The sequence below is a fragment of the Erythrolamprus reginae genome, chromosome 7, assembly GCF_031021105.1.
Source record: "Erythrolamprus reginae isolate rEryReg1 chromosome 7, rEryReg1.hap1, whole genome shotgun sequence".
In the NCBI taxonomy this organism is placed as follows: Eukaryota; Metazoa; Chordata; class Lepidosauria; order Squamata; family Dipsadidae; genus Erythrolamprus; species Erythrolamprus reginae.
This window is the reverse complement of record NC_091956.1, coordinates 28,429,627-28,456,938: the sequence shown is the minus strand read 5'-3', so window position 1 is coordinate 28,456,938 and position 27,312 is coordinate 28,429,627. Positions and strand designations below refer to the sequence as shown.

General features: G+C 38.8%; 1 protein-coding gene across 2 annotated transcripts; it reads left to right on the top strand.

Annotated features, from left to right (window-relative positions):
- The first annotated feature begins 482 nt into the window (after positions 1-482).
- Positions 483-26,898, top strand: PLRG1 (pleiotropic regulator 1). Of its 2 annotated transcripts, none has more exons than XM_070757250.1 (15): positions 483-860; positions 7,927-8,033; positions 8,811-8,953; positions 11,553-11,606; positions 12,142-12,235; positions 13,522-13,612; positions 13,768-13,869; positions 15,167-15,259; positions 15,589-15,738; positions 15,830-15,931; positions 16,668-16,770; positions 19,302-19,410; positions 21,358-21,497; positions 24,135-24,328; positions 25,396-26,898. In XM_070757250.1, the coding sequence occupies exons 2-15, from the start codon at positions 7,987-7,989 to the stop codon at positions 25,453-25,455; spliced, it is 1,482 nt and encodes a 493-aa protein (XP_070613351.1). In that variant the 5' UTR covers positions 483-860; positions 7,927-7,986; the 3' UTR covers positions 25,456-26,898. The 2 variants fall into 2 exon arrangements, with proteins under 2 accessions (XP_070613351.1, XP_070613350.1); XM_070757249.1 differs by lacking the exon at positions 483-860 and adding an exon at positions 1,704-1,945.
- The last annotated feature ends 414 nt before the right edge of the window (positions 26,899-27,312 follow it).

Here is a 27,312-nt window from a genome sequence, read left to right as displayed (position 1 = left end):
CCGCCTATTAATTATTGCCTCCTGCGTTCTGATCCAATTTGGGAAATGGGTATTTATTAAATCAACATATAACTTTGTCTAAGTCTGTTGAATCTGCTGTGGAAGCTGCCCCTAGGAATTTATTATTTGTGTGTTTGTTTAATTACTATATAGTCCATTCAGAAAGTTCTAATCAGGGAATATCATATATTCCAACCGACCAATTCCTGATTTTTAGGCTTTCCTGCTACCTCCCTCCCCCCTTTCTTTCCTCCAAGCATGTCTCTATGGATCAAAGGAGGGAGAGAAGGGAGAGAATATTTAGAAAAGAAAATACCAATTGCTTGACCCACTTGGTATCTCAAAGCTATAATCCCTACATTATGTGAAGAAATCCTATATCCTAGTTCTATTGAAGATTTATTTCTGCTGCGGCTTCTGTTTAAAATGAATTTCCAGGGACTCTGTCCCCCCTCCCCCCTTACTTACCTCTGCAGGAGCTCACCCCAAAACAAGCCAGCAGCACGAGCAGCAACCGCCAAGGCGTCCCAGGACCGGCTTTCCTCCCACTGAGGTGACGGGCTTTGCCGCTGCTGTGGCCGTTCGCGGGCCAGGGGAGCTGCTCCGGCCGGGTCCGGCAAGCGCTGGGCCCCCTCGTGGCGCCTCTCGTCTCCTCGACCACCGCTCTGCCGCTAGTTCGCGACGGTTTGGAAGGGGGGGGGGGGGAGACTTAGAACGCTCCCACTTTTTAAATCTCCCGGAGCTGAAGAAGGCGCCGACTGGGCAGCTCCGCCTCCCGCCCGCCGCCCCGCCCTCCAACCGCTGTGGGAGCCACGCGCGTGTGGAAAAAATAAGGCGTGGGAGGCTATTATTTACGTCAGGTAATAAAATTCTTTTGAATTATTTCCTCATAGAATTCTTCTATTGGCCAAGTGTGATTGGACACACAAGGAATTTGTCATTGGTGTAGAGGCTCTCAGTGTGCACAAAAGAAAAAGATACATTTGTCAAGAATCATGTGGTACAACACTTAATCATTGTCACAGAGTCAAATAGGCAATGAAGAAACAATCAATACTGTATACTTGTAAACCACCAATACATACTTGACAAAATAGATAAATATTTTAGCCTACAGAAGCATGCTAGTTTTCAGTTTCTTTAATAGCACCACAACTAGTTTTGACTTTTAAACAAACCCTTTCTTTTTGGTTTTAAGGAAAACGTAAGTTCTGATTCACTGTCTTCCAAACTCTGATTTTTAAAAATCAAATTCGGAATTTGGAGAAACAGGGCAGAACGTGGATCTTAAGATCTGCCTTTCTCCGTTTTGTAAGCGACCAACCGAATTTAAAGAGTTGCTAACCTTGCACTCCTTCACAAGGAACCTTGGGAGTAGACCTCACACATCTGAATTGTTAACATACGAAAATTGTCGTATATTATTTCTTTATAGCTGATTATTATTTATATGATATATGATATAATTATGTATTTGTTTGTCGTATATTATTTATAGCTCTTCCATCAGTGCTTCTGCTGTTAACAGAAACTCGTAACTTCGCATCTACTGCCCATCTCCCCATCACATCCAGAGGTCTCCAACCTTGGAATCTTTAAGATTTGTGGACTTCAACTCCCAGAATTCCTCAGCCAGCTTTGCCCCTCAGCCAGCAAATAGCTTTGCTGGCTGAGGAATTCTGGGAGTTGAAGTCCACAAGTTGCCAAGGTTGGAGACACCCTTAACTTCCCAAAGGCATCCCGAGTCCATCGGCGTCGCGAATCCGACGGCGAGCTTTTGCGCATGCTCCAGGAAGGCGAGCAGAGTTGCCATTTCCGTCGCGCCGGTGACCGCTGCCGGAAGCGACTGTTTGTGGTGCAGTAGGATCTGTGCGTTTACCGTTGAAGGGGAAACCCGTTGCCGAAACGGGCGGCTTTACCGAGACCGGCTCCCATCATGGTGGAGGTAAGAAAGAAAGACCGTTTCCCTCCCGACCCTTTGGGCGCGTCCAGGGCCTTATTCGAAAGGGAATTAAATGACGAGCCCTCGGTCTTTCCCGCTGGAGCTGTGTGCGCCCAACATCTTAGCTCCCCCCCAAAATTGCTCCGCTATGCGTAGGAACCGAATTGAATGCCCCCTTAGGCGAATGTTTGACATGAAAGGATCGAAAGTGTTACATGTAAAATTTAAATGATTGTATAAACGGGGGGCATAGGTCAGGACCGTGTGAAGTATAGAACGGTTGCAGGAACTGGGCATGGCTAGTTTAATGAAATGAAGGACCAGGGAAGACATGATAGCAGTGTTCCAATATCTCAGGTGTTGCCACAAAAAAGAGGGAGAGAAACAATTCCCCAAAGCCCCTGAGGACTTTGGACAAGAAGCAATGGGTGGAAACTAAACAAGGAGCAAAGTAACATAGAACTAAGAAGAAATTTCCTGGTAGTTAGAACAATTAATCAGTGAAACAGCTTGCCTCCAGAAATTGTGAATGCTCCAACACTGGAAGTTTTTAAGATGTTGGATAACCATTTGTCTGAAGTAGTGTATGATTTCCTGCCTAAGCAGGAGGTTGGACTAGAAAACCTCCAAGGTCCCTTCCAATTCTGTTGTTGTTATTATTCGTACCCTTTATAAAGTCTTAGTAGGGCCACACCTGGAAGTCCAGGCAGTTTAAAATGAACGTAAAAGGTTTATTGCAAGCTCAGTTTTGATAAGAGTCCAAGGAGTTGGGGGGGGGGGGCTGGGCTCAGCATCCAGTTTTGGTCACCACATTACAAAGAAAGATGTTGAAACTTTGGAAAAAGTGCAGAGAAAAGCAACTAAGATGATTAAAGGCCCAAAGGCTAAAACATGAATGTCAAATATATGATGTCTGCTTGTTTAGTTTTAATTGTGGGTTTTTTATGTAAGATTTCTAACATATTGTAAGCTGTCCTGAATCTCAGGAGAAGGGCAGCATAGAAATTGAATAAATAAATAAATAAATAAATAAAATAAATATGAAGAACAGCTGCAGGATTGGTTAAGGCCAGTCTAGAGCAGAGGTCTCCAGTCTTGTCAATTTTAAGACTTGTGGACTTCAACTCCCAGGAATCCTGGGAGTTGAAGTCTACAAGGGGGACATGATCATAGTCTTCCAGCATTTGAAGGGCTGCCACAAAGAATGGGTGGCATACAAATTAAATAAATAAATAAAGAAAGAAAAATAAATAAATACATACATACATACATACATACAGCACCAGAAGACAGGACAAGAAGCAATGGATGAACACTAAGCAAGGATGGAAGCAACCTGATATTAAGGAGAAACTTCCTGACATTGAAAACAACAGTGGAACAGCTTAATGTCAAATGTTGTAGGGGTTTATCACTGGAGATTTTAAAAAAAAGATTGGACCCTATCTGAAATGGCATATAAGGTCTGCTTGAGCAGAGATTCGGACAAGAAAAACTCCAAGGTCCTTCTTGGCTCTATTTTGATTAAATTGTCAGGTTTATTATTCAGTCACGATTCTTATTTCCCAGATGGCTTGAGCTCTCACACGTCTTGGCCTTCAATCTATTTTTATACCTGTCTGCAAAAAAATGATTTGCATGAGCCTCTCCCATGTGACAATAAAAATGCTCATTGCAAAGAATCTTTGGGACCAATACTTAAATCCTGACATATATCTAGATTAAGTGTAATCATCTTGATTTTGTAAACAATAATCTGCCAATTGCCATGTATGCCTAATTTGATGTTTTTCTCTCATGGGATAGTAGAGCATTTATGTGTGTAAATTTAGTTCATTATTAAATTTATTTGCTGCTTATCTCACTCCAGGGCTGCTGTAGTCACAACCATAAACAAATGAAGAAATAAAAATGGAACTTCAACAAAGTGAAAATAAAATAGAACAATAAGATAATTAGTAAAAATAAATCTTAAATTTTCACATGCCTTATGTGTGAAAATTTTAATTGCAACAATTGACCAAGTGTAAAAACTTAAATATTCAGTGAAAAGAAGAAATCAAAGAATAGAATAATTTTTTAAAAAATAGAAAGAGGAAGACTTTTCTAGCATAGTTCTACATTGTGATCTGTGCCATCATAATTCCTCAGCCAGCTTCATTGGACACATTAAAATAACATCTTTTCTTTTCAGGTACAATTTTACTTGCCATTTTAAAAAGTTTGACACATTCAGTATATCATTTAACATCATAAAACTACTGTTTTCTCAGTAATTGGCTTCAGGAATAGCATTAAGAACCTGAATGAAGATAATTTATTGGGTAATTTTGGAGCAAATCAAGCCAGATGATTACCTAGCTGCTGCTGTTCTCTTCTGGAATGTATACATAATTTATTTGGTCTAGTTTGCAAATCATTTAAAATTATGGTATGTTTAACTGGCTTCTTGAGTAAGATGAATTGGACTAATTCACACAACATACTAAATCAAAACCAAACCATATGAATGTGTCCTTGTTTATTTATTAAATTTATATGCTGCCTATCTCACTATCAAAATGACATTTGGATCAAGATAAGACTGATTTAAACATTATAGATACCATTATTAATGGAAGGGCCTATGTTTTTGTACGTGGAAATGTTCCAATTCAGTTCCTGATGTCTTTAGTTTTTTAAAAAAAATCTTGTGTGTCAGAATGACGGAAAAAGTCTTACCAATAAATTATCATCTCTCAGGGACTTCCTGTAGATGTCAAATAGTAGAGAATTTGATTACTTCTTCCCAGTATCAGCAACTAGAAACAACTGTTCAGGAATACTACTTTAAAGCAATGTTTCCTATTCCCAATTATTACAGCTAGCAAGAAAGATACCATGATTAGTAGTAAAGAAGGCAGCTGACAAGTATGCAACACTAGTATCATGCTCCTCAGTCATACCAACAGACACAATTAGGGTGATCTCCATTAGTTTGAATCAGTATGTTATGTGAATCCAGGAAATTTGTCCAAAACTGTTTTTCATAGTTAACTGTAACTTACTTGATTTTTGCAATGTTCAGATTTTTCCATGATACAAAGAATAAAATATCCACACAGAATGGGCTAATTTAGCAGTAAACAAAATTGCTGTTGATTAAGTTATGGCTCACTCTCTCTTGTAAGAACAGAACAGTGCATTTGGAAAGTAAGATATTAATAAAATGAAGTGTATGATGCCACTTATACCAGCCAGAAAGTGAAATAATGTGCAAATCTATCCAAAGTCATACACGGTGAAAGGATTTATAGGTTAAAAAACCCAAAACTGTGTTGGACCAAGAAACAAACTAATAGCCAAAACACTTTGTTGAACAGATGCAACATATGCTGTTTTTAGGAGGTCTCATACTTCCCATACCACTGTATTCTTCCAGATATTCTTCAGGAGCAGCCCTGTGGAGAGCATGTTGCAATAGTCCAATGTAGAGGTGACGTACAGTCACTCATGTTTTCCCACTGATCCACCTGTAATAGTACTGTAACAATATCAACAATACCGCTAAATTGATTATATGCCCTCAGATTATTTTTAACTCCAAGCCACCACACAAATCATTTTTACAGTTAAATAATATCCATTAAAACATTGAAACTTGATTTTTCTTGTGTTTTTTATAACTTTTCTCCTTTTCCACAATTACAGAGATAGAATAATACAGGTAGTTTTTGACTTATGACCACAATTGAGCCCTAAGGTTTTGTTGCTAAGTGAAACATTTGTCTAAGTGAATTTTGCTCCATTTTAGGACTTTTCTTGCCACGGTTGTTAAGTGAATCACTGCAAATAAATTAGTAACACAGTTGTTAGGTGAAACTGGTTTTCCCATTCACTTTGTCAGAAGGTCATAAAAGTTGATCACATGACCTTGGGACACTACAGTGATCCCTCGGTTAGCGCGGGGGTTACGTTCCAAGACCTCCCGCGCTAACCGATTTCCGCGTTATACTGGATGCGGAAGTAAAAAACCTTCTGCGCATGCGCGCCCTGGCCGCACATGCGCAGAAGGTGGAGCGACGCAAATTCGGAGGCTGGCAATGCAATGGTGATTTTTCCGGGCTCCTTGCCGCTACCCCCCGCCCGCCCGATTCGCCCCGCTCACCGTCATTCTTAAAAGCTCTGAAGGACGAAAGGAATGGAGAATTGCCAGAGTGCCATGAGAACAACAAACTGGAGGATGTGGATGGTGAACCGCGGGCCGCCTCGCCTACGCTCTCCGGACTGGCGGCGGCTGAAAGAGAGTCCAACCCGAGGGGCGCCGGGCCGAGAAGCGGCGACGCGGGCTGGCCGGCCCGAGGCGCCTCGACCCCGCGTCCTCCCCTCTGCTTTCCGCGGCGTTTGGTCTCGCCCGCGCCTCCGCTCCCTGCCATGTTCCTTGCCGCCGCCCCCCTCCCCTTCCTCCTGCTCTGTATTTACAATGGGGCGAGGTTCCGCAATCCCCTCTTCGGGCTTTTTAAAGAGAGAAGGGCGGAGTCTTTTCCGGACCTATTCGAAGCGGTGGGAGGGAAAGGAGAGAAAGACGCGTACCCGCCGATTCCCTCCAGCGGAGGGATACGGACTTTGGACCTTCGCCTTCCGCCCGCTCTCCCGACAGGCACTAAACTTGCACGGCCGGCGCCGGGGAGAAGTTGCAAGTTTAGTGCCTGTCGGGAGAGCGGGCGGAAGGCGCGAGGATTTCCCGGCTGGCTCGCGCGGGAGCCCCCTTCAGGAGTTGCTGCCGCCGCTCCGCAACCCGCTCGCGGCACCCCCTCAGGTCGCCGCCCCGATGCGGCCGCAGTAAAGCGCGGGGGAGGCAGGCTGCTGCGCCGCCACCCTCCAGGAGACGCGGGGCCCGACCCCCCCAACCGCCCCCAGGCGAGCTTAAGAGAGGCAGCGGCGGAAACAACAGCCAGCAGCAACAGCAGCAGCCCCCGCCGCCGCGGAGGGTCTCCAACGTGGGCTCCCTGCTGCTCCCCCCTCGGCTCCCCCCCTTACCAGCCCCGCCGCGGAAGGCTCCATTCTGTTCCCTGCCGGCCCGATTGAGCGGCCGGCGGTCTCCATTCAGGGAACAGAATAAAAAAAAATTTTTTTTAAAAAAAATTTTTTTAAAAAAAATAATATTTTAATATTTTATTTTTTAAATAATATTTTTTGAAAAACCGCGTTGCAGCGTTTCGCGCTAATCGAGAACGCGCAAGTCGAGGGACCACTGTATAACAATCATACATGTGAGTCCTTGATCATGTGACTATGAAGATGCTGCAATGGTCATAACGGTGAAAAACTGTCATAACTCACTTTTTTCAGTGCAACTGGAAGTTTGAACAGTCACAAACTTTTGTAAGTCGAGGACAACATCATTAATGGAAAAATTAATGACCATTGTGTAAAATTGACCTAAACAGAAGGCGGCATCTCATTTCCAGCCTTGATATATTGACAGATAAATACCTGGATGTTTATTTTTATATAAATTGTAGAATTGTAAGAGGGAGATTTCTTGTGACATGTTGCTCTTTAGAGCAAGAAGAAATGGCTGTTTTTGGTTTTCTCTCATAAAAAATAAAACCCATCATTATTTTGTCGAGTGATTACTGTAGTGATTCATTCTGACCTGAAGGTTAGATTTCTCCTATTCTGTTGAGTTTTGAAGGAGGTAGGAAGTTTTATGTGATTTGTTTTTCAAATCCCAGTGAGAACCAATGTTCATTGCCTTTGCTCATTGGTACATAAAGGAAAATTGTGGTTATCTAGTAAGTGAATTTTTTGTTTTCATTATTTCACATCTTTGTTTTATTAAAATTGTTATGGATAAATCTGAACTCTTTTTTTTCTTTACAGGATCCAATCTGGGTCAGTCCCGTGACTAGAGGTTTATTCTTCTAAGTTTTTGGACTCCAGCTGGAGCCCATCCTCAAGGAACTTCTCTCTAATGCAATGTGTGCTTTTTTTTTTTTTAGGAAGTGCAGAAGCATTCTGTCCACACTCTTGTATTCAGGTCTTTAAAGAGGACTCACGATATGTTTGTGGCTGACAATGCAAAACCTGTATTATTAGATGAAAAGAGGTAAGAATTTAATTAGGCATGAAATGAAAAATAGGTTTTGTTTCCAGCCCAGAGTAAACACATTGAGCTTTAAAAGTTCTGCCTAACTGTGTCGTATAGGTTGTGGTTCAACAGAATCAAATTCAAAACATTTTGGTCTAGGTTTCAGCTGAAACAAAATTTGTGAATTCTTATATGATGAATAGGGAAGACTAGTGTGCATAATGTGGTTTGTACAGTGACCTTCTGGATGCTTTACTTTCTCTACTTCTCTTCTTCTCTATTATTAGTGACTTCAAATACAGCATATATTACTGATGTGGTTTCCTCCATCTATCCAATGCTCCCCACCCCCTGCCAATATTTCCTTATGCCATTCTTCAAGCCAAGGCAGAAAGCTGGACAATATCAGCTATTCCCCCCTTCCCCCTACCCCTGCTGATGTTTCCCTTTCCTTACTCACTTTAGCTTCCATCACTGGCATTGTTCATAGCTTGTATCCTGAAGTCTTGAATCAGTCATATTCAGAGCTCTATACCATAGAAAAATGGAATGATTCCCCTTAATTAATGCAGTTAAATAAATTTCAAGTTATTGTATGTTAAATAACCCAAATTTTATTAAAATTCATAAAATGTAGGACAGTTGTATTGTGTACCAGCTCATGGCATAAGTATGTTTACATCAGACTTTTACTGCCTGAATCTCTAAATATATGAATCTCTACTATGGCATGATATTATTATAGTAAAACATATATTAAAAAATAAATATGCAATAAAGTATGTTTTTGTGCAGCCACCAAGTTAAGATGGCCATTAAACTCCGTACAGAGTATGGATCTGTGCTACATATGCCTGTATTGAAAGAATGTGTTCGAGAGAAAGGTTCCCATGGTGTTGTAGAGTCCTATGGACACAAGCAGTATCTCCAAATTCCAGGTAGGTGACAGTTACATATGTGTGAATATGATGAATACAGATATGGCTTTAATAATCCTCAAACCCTTGTTCAAGAAACTATCAGATCATAGTAACTGTAGAGTTGCTTAGGATTGTTTTAGAAACATAGAAGATTGACGGCAGAAAAAGACCTCATGGTCCATCTAGTCTGCCCTTATACTATTTCCTGTATTTTATCTTAGGATGGATATATGTTTATCCCAGGCATGTTTAAATTCAGTTACTGTGGATTTACCAACCACGTCTGCTGGAAGTTTGTTCCAAGCATCTACTACTCTTTCAGTAAAATAATATTTTCTCACGTTACTTCTAATCTTCCCCCCACCTAAGCTCAGATTGTGCCCCCTTGTTCTTGTGTTCACTTTCCTATTAAAAACACTTCTCTCCTGAACCTTATTTAACCCTTTAACATATTTAAATGTTTAAGTCATGTTTCCCCTACAGACTGAGTACATTAAGTCTTTCCTGATAAGTTTTATGCTTAAGACCTTCCGCCATTTTTGTAGCCCGTCTTTGGACCCGTTCAATTTTATCAATATCTTTTTGTAGGTGAGGTCTCCAGAACTGAACACAGTATTCCAAATGTGGTTTCACCAGCGCTCTATACAGTGGGATCACAATCTCCTTCTTGCTTGTTATACCTCTAGTTATACCTTTAGTTATACCTCTGCAGCCAAGCATTCTACTTGCTTTTCCTACTGCCTGACTGCACTGTTCACCCATTTTGAGACTGTCAGAAATCACTATCCCTAAATCCTTATCTTCTGAAGTTTTTGCTAACACAGAACTGCCAATACAATACTCAGATTGTTTTATTGGATTTATGTCCCACTTTAAAAGAGAGGGTTGCCTGCTGGCTGAAGAACAGTGAACTGTAACTGCCTGAAGGCTTGTCATTGATTTAAGGCAGAGATGATTAAATATAGATCAGAATGTAATAACATATGTCTAGATATTTTAAAATACAGTCATACCTCGTCTTACGAACCTAATTGGTTCCAGGGGGAGGTTCGTAAGATGAAAGGTTCGTAAGACGAAACATTGTTTCCCATAGGAAACAATGTAAAGTCAATTAATCTGTGCAACCAAAAAAACCCCCCGCAAAAAACCCGCTGCCGCCCGGCTGTCACCTTTTAAAACAGCCTGGGGGCTTCTCAGCGACCTCCCGAACGCCAAACCCGAACTTCCGGGTTCGGTGTTCGGGAGGCCGCCGAGAAGCCCCCAGGCTGTTTTAAAAGGTGACAGCCGGGCGGCGGGGCTTCCCAGCAGCCTCCGAACGCCGAACGCGGAAGTTTGGGTTTGGCGTTCGGCTTTGTGAGATGGCTGGGAAGCCGCGTGGCTGTTTTAAAAGGTCACAGCCGGGCTGGGGGGGGTTGCTGGGAAGCCCCCCAGCCCGGCTGTGACCTTTTAAAACAGCCGCGCAGCTTCCCAGCAGCTTTCCGAAGCCGAACGCCAAACCCGAACTTCCGCGTTCGGCTTCGGGAGACAGCTGGGAAGCCACGCGGCTGTTTTTAAAGGTCACAGCAGGGCTGGGGGGCTTCCCAGCACCCCCCCCCCGAATCCGGAAGTTCGGCAAAAGTTCGGTGTTCGGGAGGTTGCTGGGAAGCCCCCCAGCCTGGCTGTGACCTTTTAAAACAGCCGCGCGGCTTCCCGAAGCCGAACTCCAAACCCGAATTTTGGCGTTCGGAGACTGCTGGGAAGACGCGCGGCTGTTTTAAAAGGTAACAGCCGGGCTGGGGGGCTTCCCAGCAACCTCCCGAATCGAACCCGGGGTTCAGAAAAATTTTGCCTCTTCTTACGAACTTTTTTCGAGTTATGAACCGGCGTTCGGGAGGCTGCTGGGAAGCCCCGCCACCCGGCTGTCACCTTTTAAAACAGCCGGGGGGCTTCCCAGCAGCCTCACGAACGCCGGTTCGTAACTCGAAAAAAGTTCGTAAGAAGAGGCAAAATTTTTCTGAACCCCGGGTTCGTATCACAAGTTGTTCGTAAGACGAGGGGTTCGTATCTTGAGGTGCCACTGTACATTGGCAGACTACCTGCTATGTAGAAACTTATAATAATTAAAGTTTTCAAACCCCAAGTTAAATTAATGAAAAAGAGAACTGAGTTAATTTCTATTTTCAAAACACGAGTTTGGTTCCACTACTAATCATAAGTGGCTAGGATGAGTTCTTGTGGGTAGAGATTCTTTGTGAATTCTTAACTTATGCCCATTCGTTCAGTTATTTTTCTTCTGAGTTCAGTCAAAGATCTTGAAATTCTAGTCAAAATAAAGTAGATCCTACAGGCTGAAGTCTACATGTGAAAGAAAGAAGTATCATTTCAAATAGGAAGACTTCTTGAACATCCAGATATTGTTCAGAATATGTTTAACATTTTTGCTAAACTCCTGAGCTTTTCAGATATTCAGATGTATAAAATAATCATATGCATAAATATTTGCATGATTCTTCTATATTAATTATTCAGTAGAAATTTGAATGATGGTTGCCATTTAGAATCATGATGGAAATTATATAATTGTTAAATGATTCTTTTACTGTTCTATAAATGACTTAATACATCTCTTAATGTTTAGGAGACGATAATGATTATTTGATAACAGGAACACATCCATATCCTCCTGGACCTGGTGAGTAAGCTTATTGCCAAATACAGTTATGTTTAGATGGAAAGCTGTGGTATTTCTAAATCTTAAGAAAGATGCCATTGTATATTAAGGTGCAGCATAATGATGAATATTTTAACGTTTTAAAACTATTGGGAAACTGGTCTTTTTTAAAATTTTAAAAAACTGATTATTTTTGTTGAGTACTAATGAAACTAAGCAGTTGAAATATCTGGGAGACAGCATTAGCCATATATGCAGAGACTGTAATTAATTAAAAGCATTCAAAATTAAAAAGCAGTCCATTAAGTAGAATAATAATTGAATTGGGCAATCTGTCAATACATAACATGTCTATTATCAATTAAAAACTTCACATAGAATTCCCTTGACTTCCCTGACTGCATAATTGCTTGGAGAAGTAATCATTGTTAATTTATGAATTGCAAAATGAAAAATGGTACATGTATTAAATATATAATTCTTAATACAAATATGCATTTACTTGTTGACATTGTATTGTTCTTGATTATATTCTCTTCCTCTTAAAAAAAACAAGGAGTGGCTCTGACTGCAGACACTAAAATCCAAAGAATGCCTAGTGAATCAGCATCTCAGTCATTAGCTGTGGCACTGCCTTCTTCCCAATCCAAGTAATTATATTTTATTTATTAATCAGCTAAGAAAGCAAAATGACATTTCAGATTCATTTGTAAAACACAGTGACATAAAGCAATATTTGTTGACTCATGGTGTGCTCCATTTGATTATGCTGTTTGTAAATTGTTTCGCAAGATGTTATTTACTGTTGATAATTTAAGAAAAAAGATAAAACAGGGTCCTACATCAAACAGCAAAACAGAAGCAGTATGTAAATAGTTTCTTTTCTGTTTCTGATGGCTTTTGTGTGCCATAAAGGATCTTTTGAGGAAAGCTAATTTCTGTAGTGTCTAAAGATTTCTGCATGACCCAGGACACAATCCATAAATATTACAACCATAACAGACTTCTGGTTGGTAATAGTTTCAGTTTAATAGGACATAATTCAAGTATGCCCGCATGGGATTGTTGCTACCTAGGCAAGCCTAAAAATATAAAGAAATGAATTGCAGCATAAATGACCTGATAATTAAGTTCAGCTGTTCACTATATTGCTACATTAATACCAACTTTAAAAAGGAAGATGAACCATATCAGGACAGATCTGTCGGGTCAAGTATTCTTTCCCCCAATGGCCAACCAGGAAAGTACACAAGTAAGATGGGTGCAATTTACTTACTTTGTCTTCTATTCTGTCTGATTCTAATAACTGTGGTAGAATACGCTACAATTACAACAATCTCCTGTTTTAAAAAACCCAAAATAATCTATCACAAGATCAGATAGATCAGTTACTCAGTCACAGTACAAAACTTTATTCCTTTAAGACTTTAGAGAAGAGCAGTATTTTAATACCCTTTCTGTATATTATTAGAGAAAGAACCGTACAGCTATTCTAGGAGGAAGCCTTTTTCAGAAGACTGCCCTTTCTGCTAATTCTTGATAAATTACAGTCAGAGTAGATGAGTCTTATGAAAGGGACAGCAAAAGCATCTTTTTATTATTGTCTCCAGCAATCCTTTTGGACCCTCACTCTTCCATTAGTAACAGAGATTATAAACCATACTTGTCTCAATGAATGTGCATGTATGACATGTTTCTTTCTTTGGTATGATAAGCACTGATATAAAGTGAAAATTAGTAAAGTCTAAGGCTCATGAAATACTATGGAATATAATAGTTATGATTAAAATGTTGCTATTTATTGCCAGTTTAGCTGGATTGTGATCTAGACATTTGTTCATTCTGCACTAGCATATGTGTATTATCAGTTATATACAAAATCAGTAGTCTATTAATTCTGGAGGTAATAAGCCCTCATCATTTCTTTTCATTTCAGAATAGAATCAAATAGAACTGCTGCTAGCGTAGGTGATATATACAGACATGCTGGGATTTCTGAGCGTTCACAGCCTACAGGTTTGACTATGGTAAGTTTAACCTCTCATGAAAATTAATTAAATTATTTTTAGTCTTCTAAATGAGGTAGAAGAGCATAGAATTTTTTTTTTGACAGAATTAGAGGTCCACGTGAAAGTAGTTCAATGAAGAAAAATATATGATGTCTTGCTTGTTCAATTTATAGGCTATGATGGAAGCTGGTGGAAATAAAAATTCTGCATTGATGGCAAAAAAGGCTCCAACAATGCCAAAACCACAGTGGCATCCACCATGGAAGCTATACAGAGTAAGTAGTAAATATATTGGAAGTATTTATTGCCAGATAAATAGTTTGTTAAAGGTTAGACTAGTTTAGATGGGATTAAAAAAACCATATGCTGAGGTTAGAAGAATAAGCCTATTCTGATCTTGAGTTCAGTTACTATCAATCTTACTTCAGTATGTTGCAGGTAAGTTAGAAACATCTATGAATAAACTAACAACATTCTTATTAAAGTTTATTGAATCAAGGTCATATCGTATTTTTCCTATCTTGTTCCAGTAAATCATAACTGAACTGCAATTTCTGTGACCTTCTTAAAATGTGAAGTGATGTTTCTAATCACTTTAAAGTAGCAGAGAAGATAGCAAAAGCAGCTTGATGTAGAATCTATTGAAATATAATTTGAATCTATTGGAATCTAATCTAGTTGGAATCTAATTCCAACTATTTTTAGTTCAAATAACTTCTTGTTGCATGGTGGAACTGTCAGAAAGAATGGAACTATATTTTTTAAGCTCCCATTCTTCATAACCTCATGGAAACATACTATATATAAAGCCCATTAAAAGCATCTAGTTCATTACATTCAAGTCACAGTAACTGAGTTAAACATTTATTGCCTCTCATATTAGTTAACTACCGGTAGATAGTTCTACATAATGGTGTGACAACCATTGTAAGGCAATGCAGCAACTTCCTAAATACAGTTCAGATAAAATTAATACAAGTTCATTTTAAAATTAAAGAAAGATTTGGACAATTTAAACCACCAAGGAGGAAACTATTATATAGAAAAAGGTGTTAAAAAGAATTTGCCCTAGAAGGCAGCAATAAAAGTAATCTTATTTCAAATGACATAGTCTACAAATTTCTGATCATAAATGGATTGCCTGCAGTGATGCAGTGTAGGAGCCCTGGTGGTTCTGTGGTTAGAATGTTGTATTGCAGGAATTTGATCCTAACTGCCTCAAAATTGACTCAGTTTTTCATCCTTCCAAGATTGGTATAATGAGGACTCAGATTGTTGGGGAAAATATGCTGGTACTGCCCAGAAACTGCTGTATAAGTTTTATTGCTAATGCTATTTGTACATAATGATAATCCTAATTTAGTGCAGAACTGGGCAACTTGCCTCCTATGAGTTTTGCAATTTCCTTTGAAACCCCTTAATCATTATTCATTGAAAATTGGCAACATTACATTTACTGGTAAATTTGAAGCCAAATGACCAAACAAACATTTTCTTACTGTATGTAACTGCTTTAAGCTGTCAGGGTTTATTTTTTATCTAAATTGATAAACTGTTCTGTAACTTTTGCAGGTCATCAGTGGACATTTGGGATGGGTGAGGTGTATTGCAGTTGAACCAGGAAATCAGTGGTTTGTTACTGGCTCTGCTGATAGGACTATAAAGGTGAGATAGGGACTTAATTGTAGTCCAGTACTTTTTATTATTATTTTGGTAATATACATCATAATAGTGCTTTGGTAACACCAGTTCAGTATATTTTATTATCTTCCTTAGTCTATTGTCTTTGCCTATAGGTCAAATTGTTTAAATGTGTTAGTATTCTCAAACTGGGATTAACATAGCAAGCTGGTACTTCCCCCAAGTCTTTCTACCATCATCAAGGAATGTAATTTGTATTCTACTAACATCTTTGAGATGTTGCTCAATTAGAATAAAAGACATTTGTGTGTTTTGTTTCAAAGAGCACCAAATATGTATTTTTCTCATTGCAGATTTGGGATCTTGCAAGTGGCAAATTAAAACTGTCTTTAACAGGACATATTAGTACAGTTCGAGGTGTAATAGTCAGTGCAAGAAGTCCTTATCTTTTCTCATGTGGGGAAGACAAACAGGTGAAATGTTGGGATCTTGAATATAATAAGGTAACTAAATAAACTTGAAACCAGTTGAAATCTTTCAGCAACATAATGATAATATGACATTCAGTACTGATTGTAATATATTTACACCCAGGTTATTAGGCATTACCATGGCCACCTAAGTGCTGTGTATGGTTTGGATTTGCATCCAACAATAGATGTGCTTGTAACTTGTAGCAGAGATTCAACAGCACGTGTAAGTAAAACAGAAATTATATCTTTTTTAAAAAAACAAAAAACCTTGTTTGTCCCTGTAGAAACTAATTTTGTCATTAGCTATTTATATTTATTTTAAAACCTTCAGATTCTACTAATTCCAGTATACCAAATAAGAATAATATTTAAATATGGGAAGTGAATTATCTGATGCATTTGTAACTCTAGTATCCCAGGATTGTGCCACTGAGATACTTTTGCAAAATAACCAAATTTGGGGAATACTGTTTAATACTATTTTGTTTTAAGGGTTGTGAGCAATGTTCCCTCTAACCTGCGCAGCAATGTTCCCTCTAACTCTTTTGTTTTTAACGATCCACGCCCAGGCATGAAAATGCCGCTCAGACATTATACTTTTCTGCCCACACCAAAAAAAAATTTAGAGGGAACATTGGGAGTAGACATAAGAGAGGGCTACAAACTCTTGTAATCCATGCTTTATCCCTCAAAGGCATACACAGATAAGTTGAGTAGTTAAGTTCTTCTCCTTATAGTAGGAAACCATGCCACTGGCAGGAACTGTTTGTGTGTTTCTGTTATTTTCCTACACAAATACTGTTCTTAATGTATGTGGGAGTTCATAAGTGATACTAAGGTCAACAGGATCCTGAGTAATAAGCTCATAATTATATACAAATGGTAACGGTTGTTTGAGAAAGATTGTTTATAACCTTTGCATTGTTGTTCTTAATTGTTTCAATTTATGATTTTATTAGATTTGGGATGTAAGAACAAAAGCTAGCGTGCATACATTGTCAGGACACACAAATGCTGTGGCAACAGTGAAGTGCCAGGCAGCAGAACCACAGATTATTACAGGTATGATTAATGTTTCTTGTTAGAGTGGAACATAATTGAGTAGGTTGATTCTGTAGCCAGCTTGCACGCAGTTGCTTATGGTTTAATGAATGCTTCCACTTGTTGCATTTTAGTTGAGCATTCATAGTTTTCAAATATGTAAATGTTTTAAATAATTCTGCCTATAACTAAGAACCTCTGGGTGTAAATGTATAAATACCCAGAAGTCCTTTTTAAAAAATATTCTAAGATTATGAGTACCTTGAATGCTTTTCAGAGTTGTTCTTGGATTGCAGCTACCATGTTTTCCTGAAAGGTCAATCAGGCTTTACAGCATGTGCACTGAAATACCACCCTCCCCCTCAAATCAAGTCCCCCCAACTACTTTCCTGGGAAAGGAGGAGTCATGCCAGGAGCCACTCTTTTTGTGGAGGGACAGCAAAGAGAGAACAAGCGAGAAGCAACAGATGAGCACTGTTAAGAAAAGAAAATAAGACCCTGAGCCAAGCCCATGGGGTGTGCGTGCACCCGCCTCTCACTTGCTCTCTCTCTCCCAGAAATGCGACAAAGCTACAAGCTCATGGCCCAACCCGCCTAACCTGCCATCTCCAAATTGCACCCTACACCGTGAGACACGCGTTCTACGTGACACTTGTAGCTCCATCAAGTTCCTTGGCATTGTGTCCAGGAAAGGAAGCCCATTGTAAAAGAAAACATATTGCAAGTTTGAGAAATTTGATTCAACTCGCGAGAAGTTATTTTTTACATTGGGCTTCCTTCTCTGGACATAACACTGAGGAAAGTGATGGAGCTACATGTGTCAAGTCGGACACGCGTCTCACAACTAACCTCACCCCGTCTTGCTTGCCACCCCAAATTATGGCCCACCCTGAGACGTGCGTTGTACCTGGCACTTGTAGCTCCATTGCGTTTCTCAGCATTGTGTCCACTGACCCTCCTCCGACTCGAGCGAAGCGGGATGAAGAAGAAATTCTCATGATCTGCCTGAGGCAAAGCACCTGCCTTTCCTCCTTCCTTCCCTCCCCCCATCTCTCGGGGGAGAGAAGAATGCATGTAAGACACAGCTCCAGGACATGGAACCCTTCGGCTGCACTCTGTATGCAAGAAATCTTTTTCTCTTCCAAATTCCACCAGAAATGAAACTTTGTGATACTCATTGTGCTTCAGCAGCCTCTTGGAGCGAAAGGTTCCTTGTCCTGGCACCATATCTTATGAGCTTTCCCACCCCTACTCGAGAGGTTTAGTCACCAACTACTTCTGTTGCTGTGCCTGGCTGTCAGTTCAGGTTTGGTCTCCGGCTGCTGCCCTCCCTGCTGCCACCTACGGAGGCTCCGGCTGGCCCCCTTCAGGCCAAGCTCAGCAGGGAGCACTAGCTGTGGCGGGTGGCTGAGCTGCGTCTGTTGAGGCTGCTCTTGGCGTGACTGTCCAGTGTCTTGCCGGATGCCTGGGAAGATTAAACAGGGCCTGCGGCGGGAAGCAGGGAGGGCAGGCAAGTGTCTGCGAGGCTCCCCTCCCCAGGAGGAGTCTGGCTCAATCACTGTCCCGTCTAGTGATTCCCAAGGTGGAGGGGCTTCCGGGCATGCCAGCGGGTACTCCAGTCAGTCAGCACTCAGTTGGGGAGACTGCAGGGAGATTGGAGAGTAGGGGAGAAGGGGAGGCCTCCAATGACCATCACCATAGAGCAGGAAGTGCACTCGCAGAGTGGCCACTGCCCTGGCTGGGGTTTGGAAGCTGCAGAGCCGGAGTTTGGGGGAGAGAAAGAAAGACTTATGCTGCTTTCTTTGTGTGCAGCCAAAAGCAGAAGCAGCAGAAGTCTTTCTTTCTTCCTCACCCCCAAACTCCGGCTCTGTGGCTTCCAAACCCCTGTCAGGGCAGCGAGTGCTCTGTGAGTGAGCTTCCCACTCTGTGGGGACAGCTGAAACTGGAACTAAACAGACTGGCCAAGAGACGCCATGGAGCTGCCAGATTCTGTAAAAGATGTGTCTTGCAGCTCGGCTTGCCTTCTGTACCCCGAAAATAATAAATCCCCCACCCCATAATAAGGCCAAGGCCATATTTGGGGAGTCAAAAAATATAATATGTTTCCTGACTTATTTTCCAGGAAACATAGTATTATTTACTATGCAACAGGAAAATAGTTTTAACTTTGAAAAACTGTCTTGCAAAGGAAGATAAGGGTTTTCAGAAAATCATCTCTTTATGGCTTTGGGCATGTGAATAAGGCTCCCAAATGAACTAGAATATGTATCTGCAGCAGTTCAATTTGTGGCTCCTGGGAATTTCTCTGAAGCTATGATAGAACAGAGAGTACTGTTCTGCCAAGATCATAATTGTAGTTGGCAGCATGCTGTATGATCTTGGTACTACTGGAGCATGTAGTTGGATGCCAGAAGTAATATCTCTACCACTTTTCTTATCTCAAAGCAGCAGGAAGATTTTCAAGTGCAGAGGAAACAGAAACATTAAGGAAAAACAAAATATGGTCAAAGTATTTATCTATATTACTTCTTAAATTCATTTCTTCACTGCAGGAAGTCATGATACCACCATACGTCTCTGGGATTTGGTAGCCGGAAAAACACGGGTCACATTAACAAATCACAAGAAATCTGTAAGAGCAGTTGTCTTGCATCCAAGACAGTAAGATATTCCAATTTTTTCCCCAAAAAAACAGGCATTTTAAATATACCATTTTTAGTGTAGATAAATCAGGTTACCAGAATTCAATACTGTGCTCCCTATATAAGGCAAGAATACGTTTAATTTGCTCTGGTAGTTGTAACTATTGGAACAGTGTATAATTGCAATATCACATGACCTTCTGAGTTTTTTTATCATTGCTTGAAATTTTCCTTCATCAAAGCCAGAAGGTTTGTGTGCAAAAGTTGGTTCATACATCATAAGATTAAAGTATATAAGATTAAAGTTGCAATGTTCTATGTGCTCAGTTAGATTGTGTTTCACTAAAATCAGCGAGGAAGAGTTTGGTGTTTATTCTTAGATTTAAATAGTTCATTTTTATACGGATGAAGACAGTATGCATTCTGCTGGGGTTGTTCCCCTTTTACATCCCAATAAGAGATTGACAGTGATTAGATTTGCAAATTAAGCCATTATATTATTTGTTTCATTTAGACTTAATACACCAAGTTACTGTAGCTTCTAAAATTATTAGAAAATACCTTCTAACATTCTGCTCACCAAATAGAGCTATGTGTTTGGTGGGGAAATGAATATTTTAAAATATTCTACTGACCAAATAGAGCTATTTATGTGGAAAAAATGTTGTCTACTTTGGTGAAATGTTCCCATACAGTAAATCTTTGATTTTATGATATTTAGTTGAGTAAAGTACCAGGGGTGTGATGTTTCAGTGATTAAAGATGCTGAGCTTATCAGCTCGAGTTCGAAACCCAACTGTTGTGCAATGGGATGAGCTCCCGTTCCTGCCCACCTAGCAGTTTGAAGCATGCAAGTACGAGTAGATTAATAGGTACCACTTCAGTGGGAAGGTAACAGTGTTCCATGTGCGTTTGGCATATAGCCACATGACCTTGAAAACATTCATACAATGTTGGCTCCCTCAGCTAAGAAATAGATATGAGCGCTGTGCCCTAGAGTAGAATATAACTGGATAGGGGAAACCTAGAGAAGTAATATACAGTGGACAAAAATCTATCTGTATGGTATACAAGCCCACCTACCATTTTATGCTGGATAACATGCATACATTTTCCTTCCTAATTTATGTAAGTGTTCATATTTATATTCATATACATTTATATTTAACAATATTTGATTTTAACAGATATCGTGCTCCTCATTAATCTGTTACTTTGTCCTAAACCAAGCAGTCCATGGTGCTTAAATTATGGGATAAAGAACTTAGGCTTTCTGGTTGCTGCTGAATGTCAAGTTCTATATAGTTTTACTATTAATAATGTAGACTGAGATCACTGAAAGTTGTAATTCAAAAATACAGTGGTACCTCGGTTCTCGAACGCCTTGGTTTTCGTACATTTCGGATACCGAACAAAATTTTCTGCAAAAATTTGCTTCGGTATCCGAACAAAAATTCAGATACTGAACAGAAAATTTAGTTTACTATCCAAAATGTGCGACCAGGGCAGCTTTGTAAAGCAGCTTCCACAAGATCTGACGGGACGGGGTGAGACAGAATGGGAGTCGGGATCTGACACGCCCCTCCTGGCCGCCCTCTTAACAGCCTCCCAGTCTCTACCGTCTAACTACTCCAACCTGCAGGAAGGATAGGGCTGGCTACAATACCGGCAGCTTCGGGGGGCTCCTTTCCTCAGCGTTTCAGTTTGTTACCTCCATTTCCATTATTTCCTATGGGATAAATTAATTCGGTTCTCAACAAAATCGGTACTCGGCCACACTTCCAGAACGAATTGTGGTCGAGAACCGAGATACCACTGTATCTGGAAAGCTATGTTTCTTTCTCACCTAAAAATAATTAGGAGGAAATAATTTAACATTGAAATTGTAATTTAAAAACTAATAATTAAATACTGATTAATTAGACATCCAATAGTTATTAAGATCTTAATATACATTTTCTTATAGATACACATTTGCATCTGGATCACCAGACAATATAAAACAGTGGAAATTCCCTGATGGAAATTTCATCCAAAACCTTTCTGGCCATAGTGCTATTATCAATACGTTGGCTGTGAACTCAGATGGAGTCCTGGTTTCTGGAGGTAAGTTAAAATTTGCATATGATTTGAAAAAGAATTCTATTTTGCTATTTTGCACTGTAAGACTTGTGATACAGCACTGCTTTTTGTATGCTATTCTAAAGCTCACATTATTTAGAACTTATTGGCACACTTAGATCAACAGATGATGCTGTTAATATGGCTCTACACTATATCCTTCAACATCTTGAATCTCCAATGACCTACGCCAGGGTCCTCTTTGTGGACTTCAGTTCAGCATTCAATACCATCATACCGGACATTCTCTTAACCAAACTAAATCAGCTAGCGGTACCTGAACACACTTGTAAGTGGATCACAAGCTTCCTAACAGACAGGAAGCAGCAGGTGAAGATAGGAAAAATCACATCAGATATATGTACAATTAGCACAGGTGCCCCCCAAGGCTGTGTACTCTCACCACTTCTCTTCTCTCTATACACTAATGACTGCATCTCATACGATCCATCTGTTAAACTACTGAAGTTTGCAGATGATACAACAGTGATCGGACTCATTCGAGACAATGATGAATCCGCATACAGACGGGAAGTTGAACAACTATCCTTGTGGTGTGACCCGAACAATCTAGAACTGAACACACTCAAAACCGTAGAAATGGTGGTAGACTTTAAGAGAAACCCTTCCACCCTTCCAACTCTCACAATACTAGACAACACAGTATCAACAGTAGAGACCTTCAAATTTCTAGGTTCTATCATATCTCAAGACCTAAAATGGTCACCTAACATCAAAAACATCATCAAAAAAGCACAACAAAGAATGTTCTTTCTGTGCCAGCTCAGGAAGCTCAAACTGCCCAAGGAGCTGCTGATTCAGTTCTACAGAGGAATCATTGAGTCTGTCATCTGCACCTCTATAACTGTCTGGTTTGGTGCTGCAACCCAACAGGACCGACACAGACTTCAGAGGATAATCAAAATTGCAGAAAAAACAATTGCTGCCAATCTGCCTTCCATTGAGGACCTGTATACTGCACGAGTCAAAAAGAGGGCGGGTAAAATATTTACTGACCCCTCACATCCTGGACACAAATTGTTTCAACTCCACCCTCAAAACGTCGCTACAGAGCACTGCACACCAAGACAACTAGACACAAGAACAGTTTTTTCCCGAACGCCATCACTCTACTAAACAAATAATTCCCTCAACACTATCAGACTTTCTACTGAATCTGCACTTCTATTCTACTAGTTTTTCTCATCATTCCTATCACCCATTTCCTCCCATGTTGACTGTATGACTGTAACTTGTTGCGTATATCCTAAGATTTTTATTAATATTGCTTCTTCATTGCTTATTTGACCCCTATGACAATCATTAAGTGTTGTACCACATGATTCTTGACAAATGTATATTTTATTTTATGTACGTTGAGAGCATATGCACCAAGACAAATTCCTTGTGTGTCCAATCACACTTCGCCAATAAAAATTCTATTCTATTCTATTCCATTCTAATGGTTAGTATGCACAGAACATGAGTATATACACAGAACATCAGTACTGGAAAGGTTTAATACGGGTTTCCAATTTAGTTTGGTCCTTAATTTTTGGAACGCTAACTTGTGACTATCCACTGGATATTCGACTGCTGTATTCATCGTGTCTGACCAGTAACATCCAATAGCACTGAGAATCCACAAGTTTCCCATTTTTAGCTTAAAATGTCCTTGCCCAAGTTTCAGCATCTTCTATCCTGTAAGATTTTCCTGCACAAAGGCAAAAGTGAATAGATTTACTTCAGATTCTGGTATTTGCTAAACTCTAATATGAATCTGCCCACAGCGAACAGTTGTGCTGCTCACCAGGGTTGGAGCATCATGCCAGTTTTTCAAATTTTTTCTTCCTTAAAGACAGCAATATACACAAATGTTTGCAGGATAGTAATTCCATTTTTAAGCATCTGGCACTGCAAACTGCTTCAAATATATATTTGGAGCATTTTATGTTTGATTCTTTTGGGGCTGGATAATTAAAATAATTAAAAATACTAAGCACCGTAGGCTCAATTATATTTTTATTTTTAAAATTATTTTTGTATTTAAAGGAATACCTCTCATACATCCATGTTTTTAGGAGAACTTTCAGTGAAAGCAAATTCAAGTCCATTTAAATATATATACCAGAAGAAATGTTAAAGTAAGTTTAGCCTAAAAAGATACTATAAAAGATTTCTGTTTGGTGCCATTATGTTAGCAGAGGAATTCTGGGAATTTTTTTTTCTCCTGAGCTTCCTAGTTCTCAGGTACTCTAGTGTTCCATTTGGCTATAACTCCCATTATGTTTATAATCCAGTACTTAGAAATGGCCAAGACTAGGAGACTATCTGCAATATATATTAACTGCAGATAGTAGGCATTATTTTTCCATACATAGTATCCATACAAGTTATAGGAAAATAAAATACTGTATCTTGGTAGAGCACTTGTAATGTCTACATTTTTCTAGAAGTTGATCCTAGCGAAATCAGAGGGGCATAGAGTTAATCTTATTACATAGAAATTAATTGTGTGGGTGCAAACAGATCTGGATAATGGTAGATACAGTCAGTTTAGAATAACTATGATATATACTTGAATTATAACTTTGAATGAATATGCCGATGTTTTATTTTCAGCTGACAATGGTACAATGCACCTTTGGGATTGGAGAACAGGGTACAATTATCAGAGGGTACATGCAGCTGTACAGCCTGGCTCTTTGGACAGTGAATCTGGAATATTTTCTTGTGCATTTGACCAATCTGAAAGCAGACTTCTTACAGCTGAAGCTGACAAAACTATAAAAGTCTACAAAGAAGATGAATCTGCGGTATGTGGAATCTTTTTTAATAACATTTTACAGCATACTACTAGATTAAACATACACAGTGCACATATTCTGAAATTAATAGCATATTTAAGGTTAAACTGTTATTAAATATGGTTCACAAAGAACATTTCACATAAGTGGAAACATTATTTTAAAAAATAGGGTTTATAAGTTGAGCTTAGTTGCTTGAAAGTTTACTTACTTGAACTTTCTAGTAACAGAATAAATTAAATGCTTTTGCGTTCTTCAACTTCAGTAAAGTAACTGCGTTATGTGGCCAGATATTCATTCAGCTTGCCTAACCAAATATGAATTTATGATTGCATTTTAAAAGTAGTGAATTATACTTTATAGAACAATTTTACATATATCTACTTATAAGAAAGTTGAACTTAGTTTTGTGGAATTTATTTCCAGTTAAATTTATGATATTTCAATCTGCTTTCACATTTAGTATGGCAGCATGTTGTGATGTATAAAGGAAGATATATTAAAAAAAACCAACTGGTCGAATTCCACTAGCTCACAAATGACAAGAAATCACTCTTAGACTGTTTAGCAAAATATCTGATTAATGAAAATAGTAAAATAGAGCACATACTTTTAAAAACAATTGTAAATCTTATGTTTCTTAATGGATGCTGTGTTTTATATGAAAGATTTAAATTGGTCTTTTTAAATTCTTCCCCAAACTGCTAATCATGGATAACTTGTGATGAAATAGGAAATAAACCTATCAGTTTTTGTGTTTCCATACCATTAGTGTCTTTCTGTTCCCATTAAAATTTAAAAAGAAATTGAGAATATGGATACAGAAGATACAGCATGGAGTTCCTCCTCAGCTAGGAATTGATTAGTATGTATGAGTTATTGTTCTAAATAAGAAAGACCAAAGTAATTTAAATAAGTTATTGTTCTAAATAAGAAAGACCAAAGTAATTTAAATTGGCATATCATTTGGGATTGTACTCAGAAATTCGTTAGAGCCTATCAGGGAATATGTAACTTTAGCATATGCAAAGTTAGAATTGGGCTAGAACTTTTTTTCTCTCCTTTAATTTCTCCAGACTGAAGAAAGTCATCCTGTTAGCTGGAAACCTGAAATCCTCAAGAGAAAACGATTTTAATGAGACCAAACCTCCATTGATGTGCCATAATCCCAGCCCTTTGTTACATAGCCGAAACACTGCTAAAGCCATTGCTCCAGTTTGCAGTTTTTACATTTTGTATTGCTTTCCTCTCTGAGTTTATCTTTTCTCTTCTCCCATAATGCTTTCTTTTGGAATTTATCCTTATCCTAGAAAAAATCTGCTGCAGCTATTATACATGTCTGAAGAAATCAGAGTAAACCATTAAATGTTTGCATGTATTTCTGTGTGGATGGAAGGTGGTGCTCTTTTCTTTCTGATGAAGAAGTAATATTTGAAATTTTGATGATTTTTTTTTTTAAAAAACCAAACCTTTCATACTATTCTGTCCTAGGACCCTGAATTGTAAAATGGTCAAGGAAAAACAAAAGCCATTGTAGTAATAATTATATTGTAATAATCCTTAATACAATGTGCTGCATGTCAAGATGTGATCCAATACATTTCATTTCCCCTAAAATAGAAAGGTTTAATTGCAATCTTATATGTTGAATGCGCATCATTCTGCTTGAGCCACGGTTCAATTTTTGCCTATCCCATGTTGGAATCATCATTAAAAAAAATTGAAACAACCTTTTAAAAATAATTTGATATTTGTCTCTCCCATTTTTACTTTCCTGTTTATAAAAGCTTGAAAACAAAGTATGCTTTTCAAGGTATGCTTTTCAGCTGAAATAAAATATCCTTGTATATGGGTGGACTTTGCTTTAAATGTAAGTGTTCCTTATTTTGGTTTCCAGCCCTTCATACAATATTGAATTTTGCTTCTGAGTATCATGACCTCCCTGGCATTTTTTTTTTTTTGGGGGGGGGGGGGATCACTGCATCTCTTTGTTTTGGATTTTGCTTACTGCTTCAAGAGTGTGTCTAATATAGATTGAAATCTTAGCTTTTCCTCCCCTCCATGTGAGTTGTAAAAAGACAAATTGGATATAAATGATATAATGTCTTCACTTAAACTTTCTTTAAAATGTTTGAAGTATGTATTATATGTATGCTTGTATTCATTCACATGTTATGTTGTCAGTAGCATGCTTGATTTGTAAATTACTGTTATTAGTATAATTTCCATATAACACCTGAGGTTGTTAATGAATAGGTTTTGATAAAAATATGCAATTATTGTAGAAAGCTTTTGTTACAAAGATCATGTATGTTACAAGTGTGTAATGATACATTTTAAGTACCTTAAAATTGGAATAGTTATGAAATGTCCTCATATGTTGACTCAGGTTGAAATCATTGTGAAGCTGTAATACATTGCTTAAATTTATACCAACACAATCAATTTACCTTGATATAAATATAAGGTAGAACTACTTAAGAATTTATGGTGAAAGTCTCTGTTAAATGAAATGACTGCATTGCATCAATATTTTTAAACATCAGCTACAGATTATAAACTTAAGTTTTAGCACATCACAAGTATATGACCTCCTGGTGTTAATAACTATTTTATTCCTCATGCTAGAGAATTCTGGGAGAAAAGAACTAAATGTTTTAGTTGTTCAATGACAATTTGAGAAGAATCTCCTATGGAAAATTTCTTTTGGTCCATATATTTTAAGAACGTTAAAAGCTACTTTCCTTATGTTTGATTATTTGGGTCACATTCAAAGTGTTTCCACTTAAAAACAATTGCTTAATATGTTCAGTACCTGATATGGACATTTTAATTGAAAACAGGGATATTCTGGTTGGAAAGACTTCATAACATTTGCTACTTGGCCAGAGTGCTCTGAAGCTTTGTCAAGTAAATCAGTAAATTCTAGTGTTTCAGAAAGTAACCATGTTTGTGTCTCAAGCCAATGAGCTGGAGCTAATCTCAGGAACAGT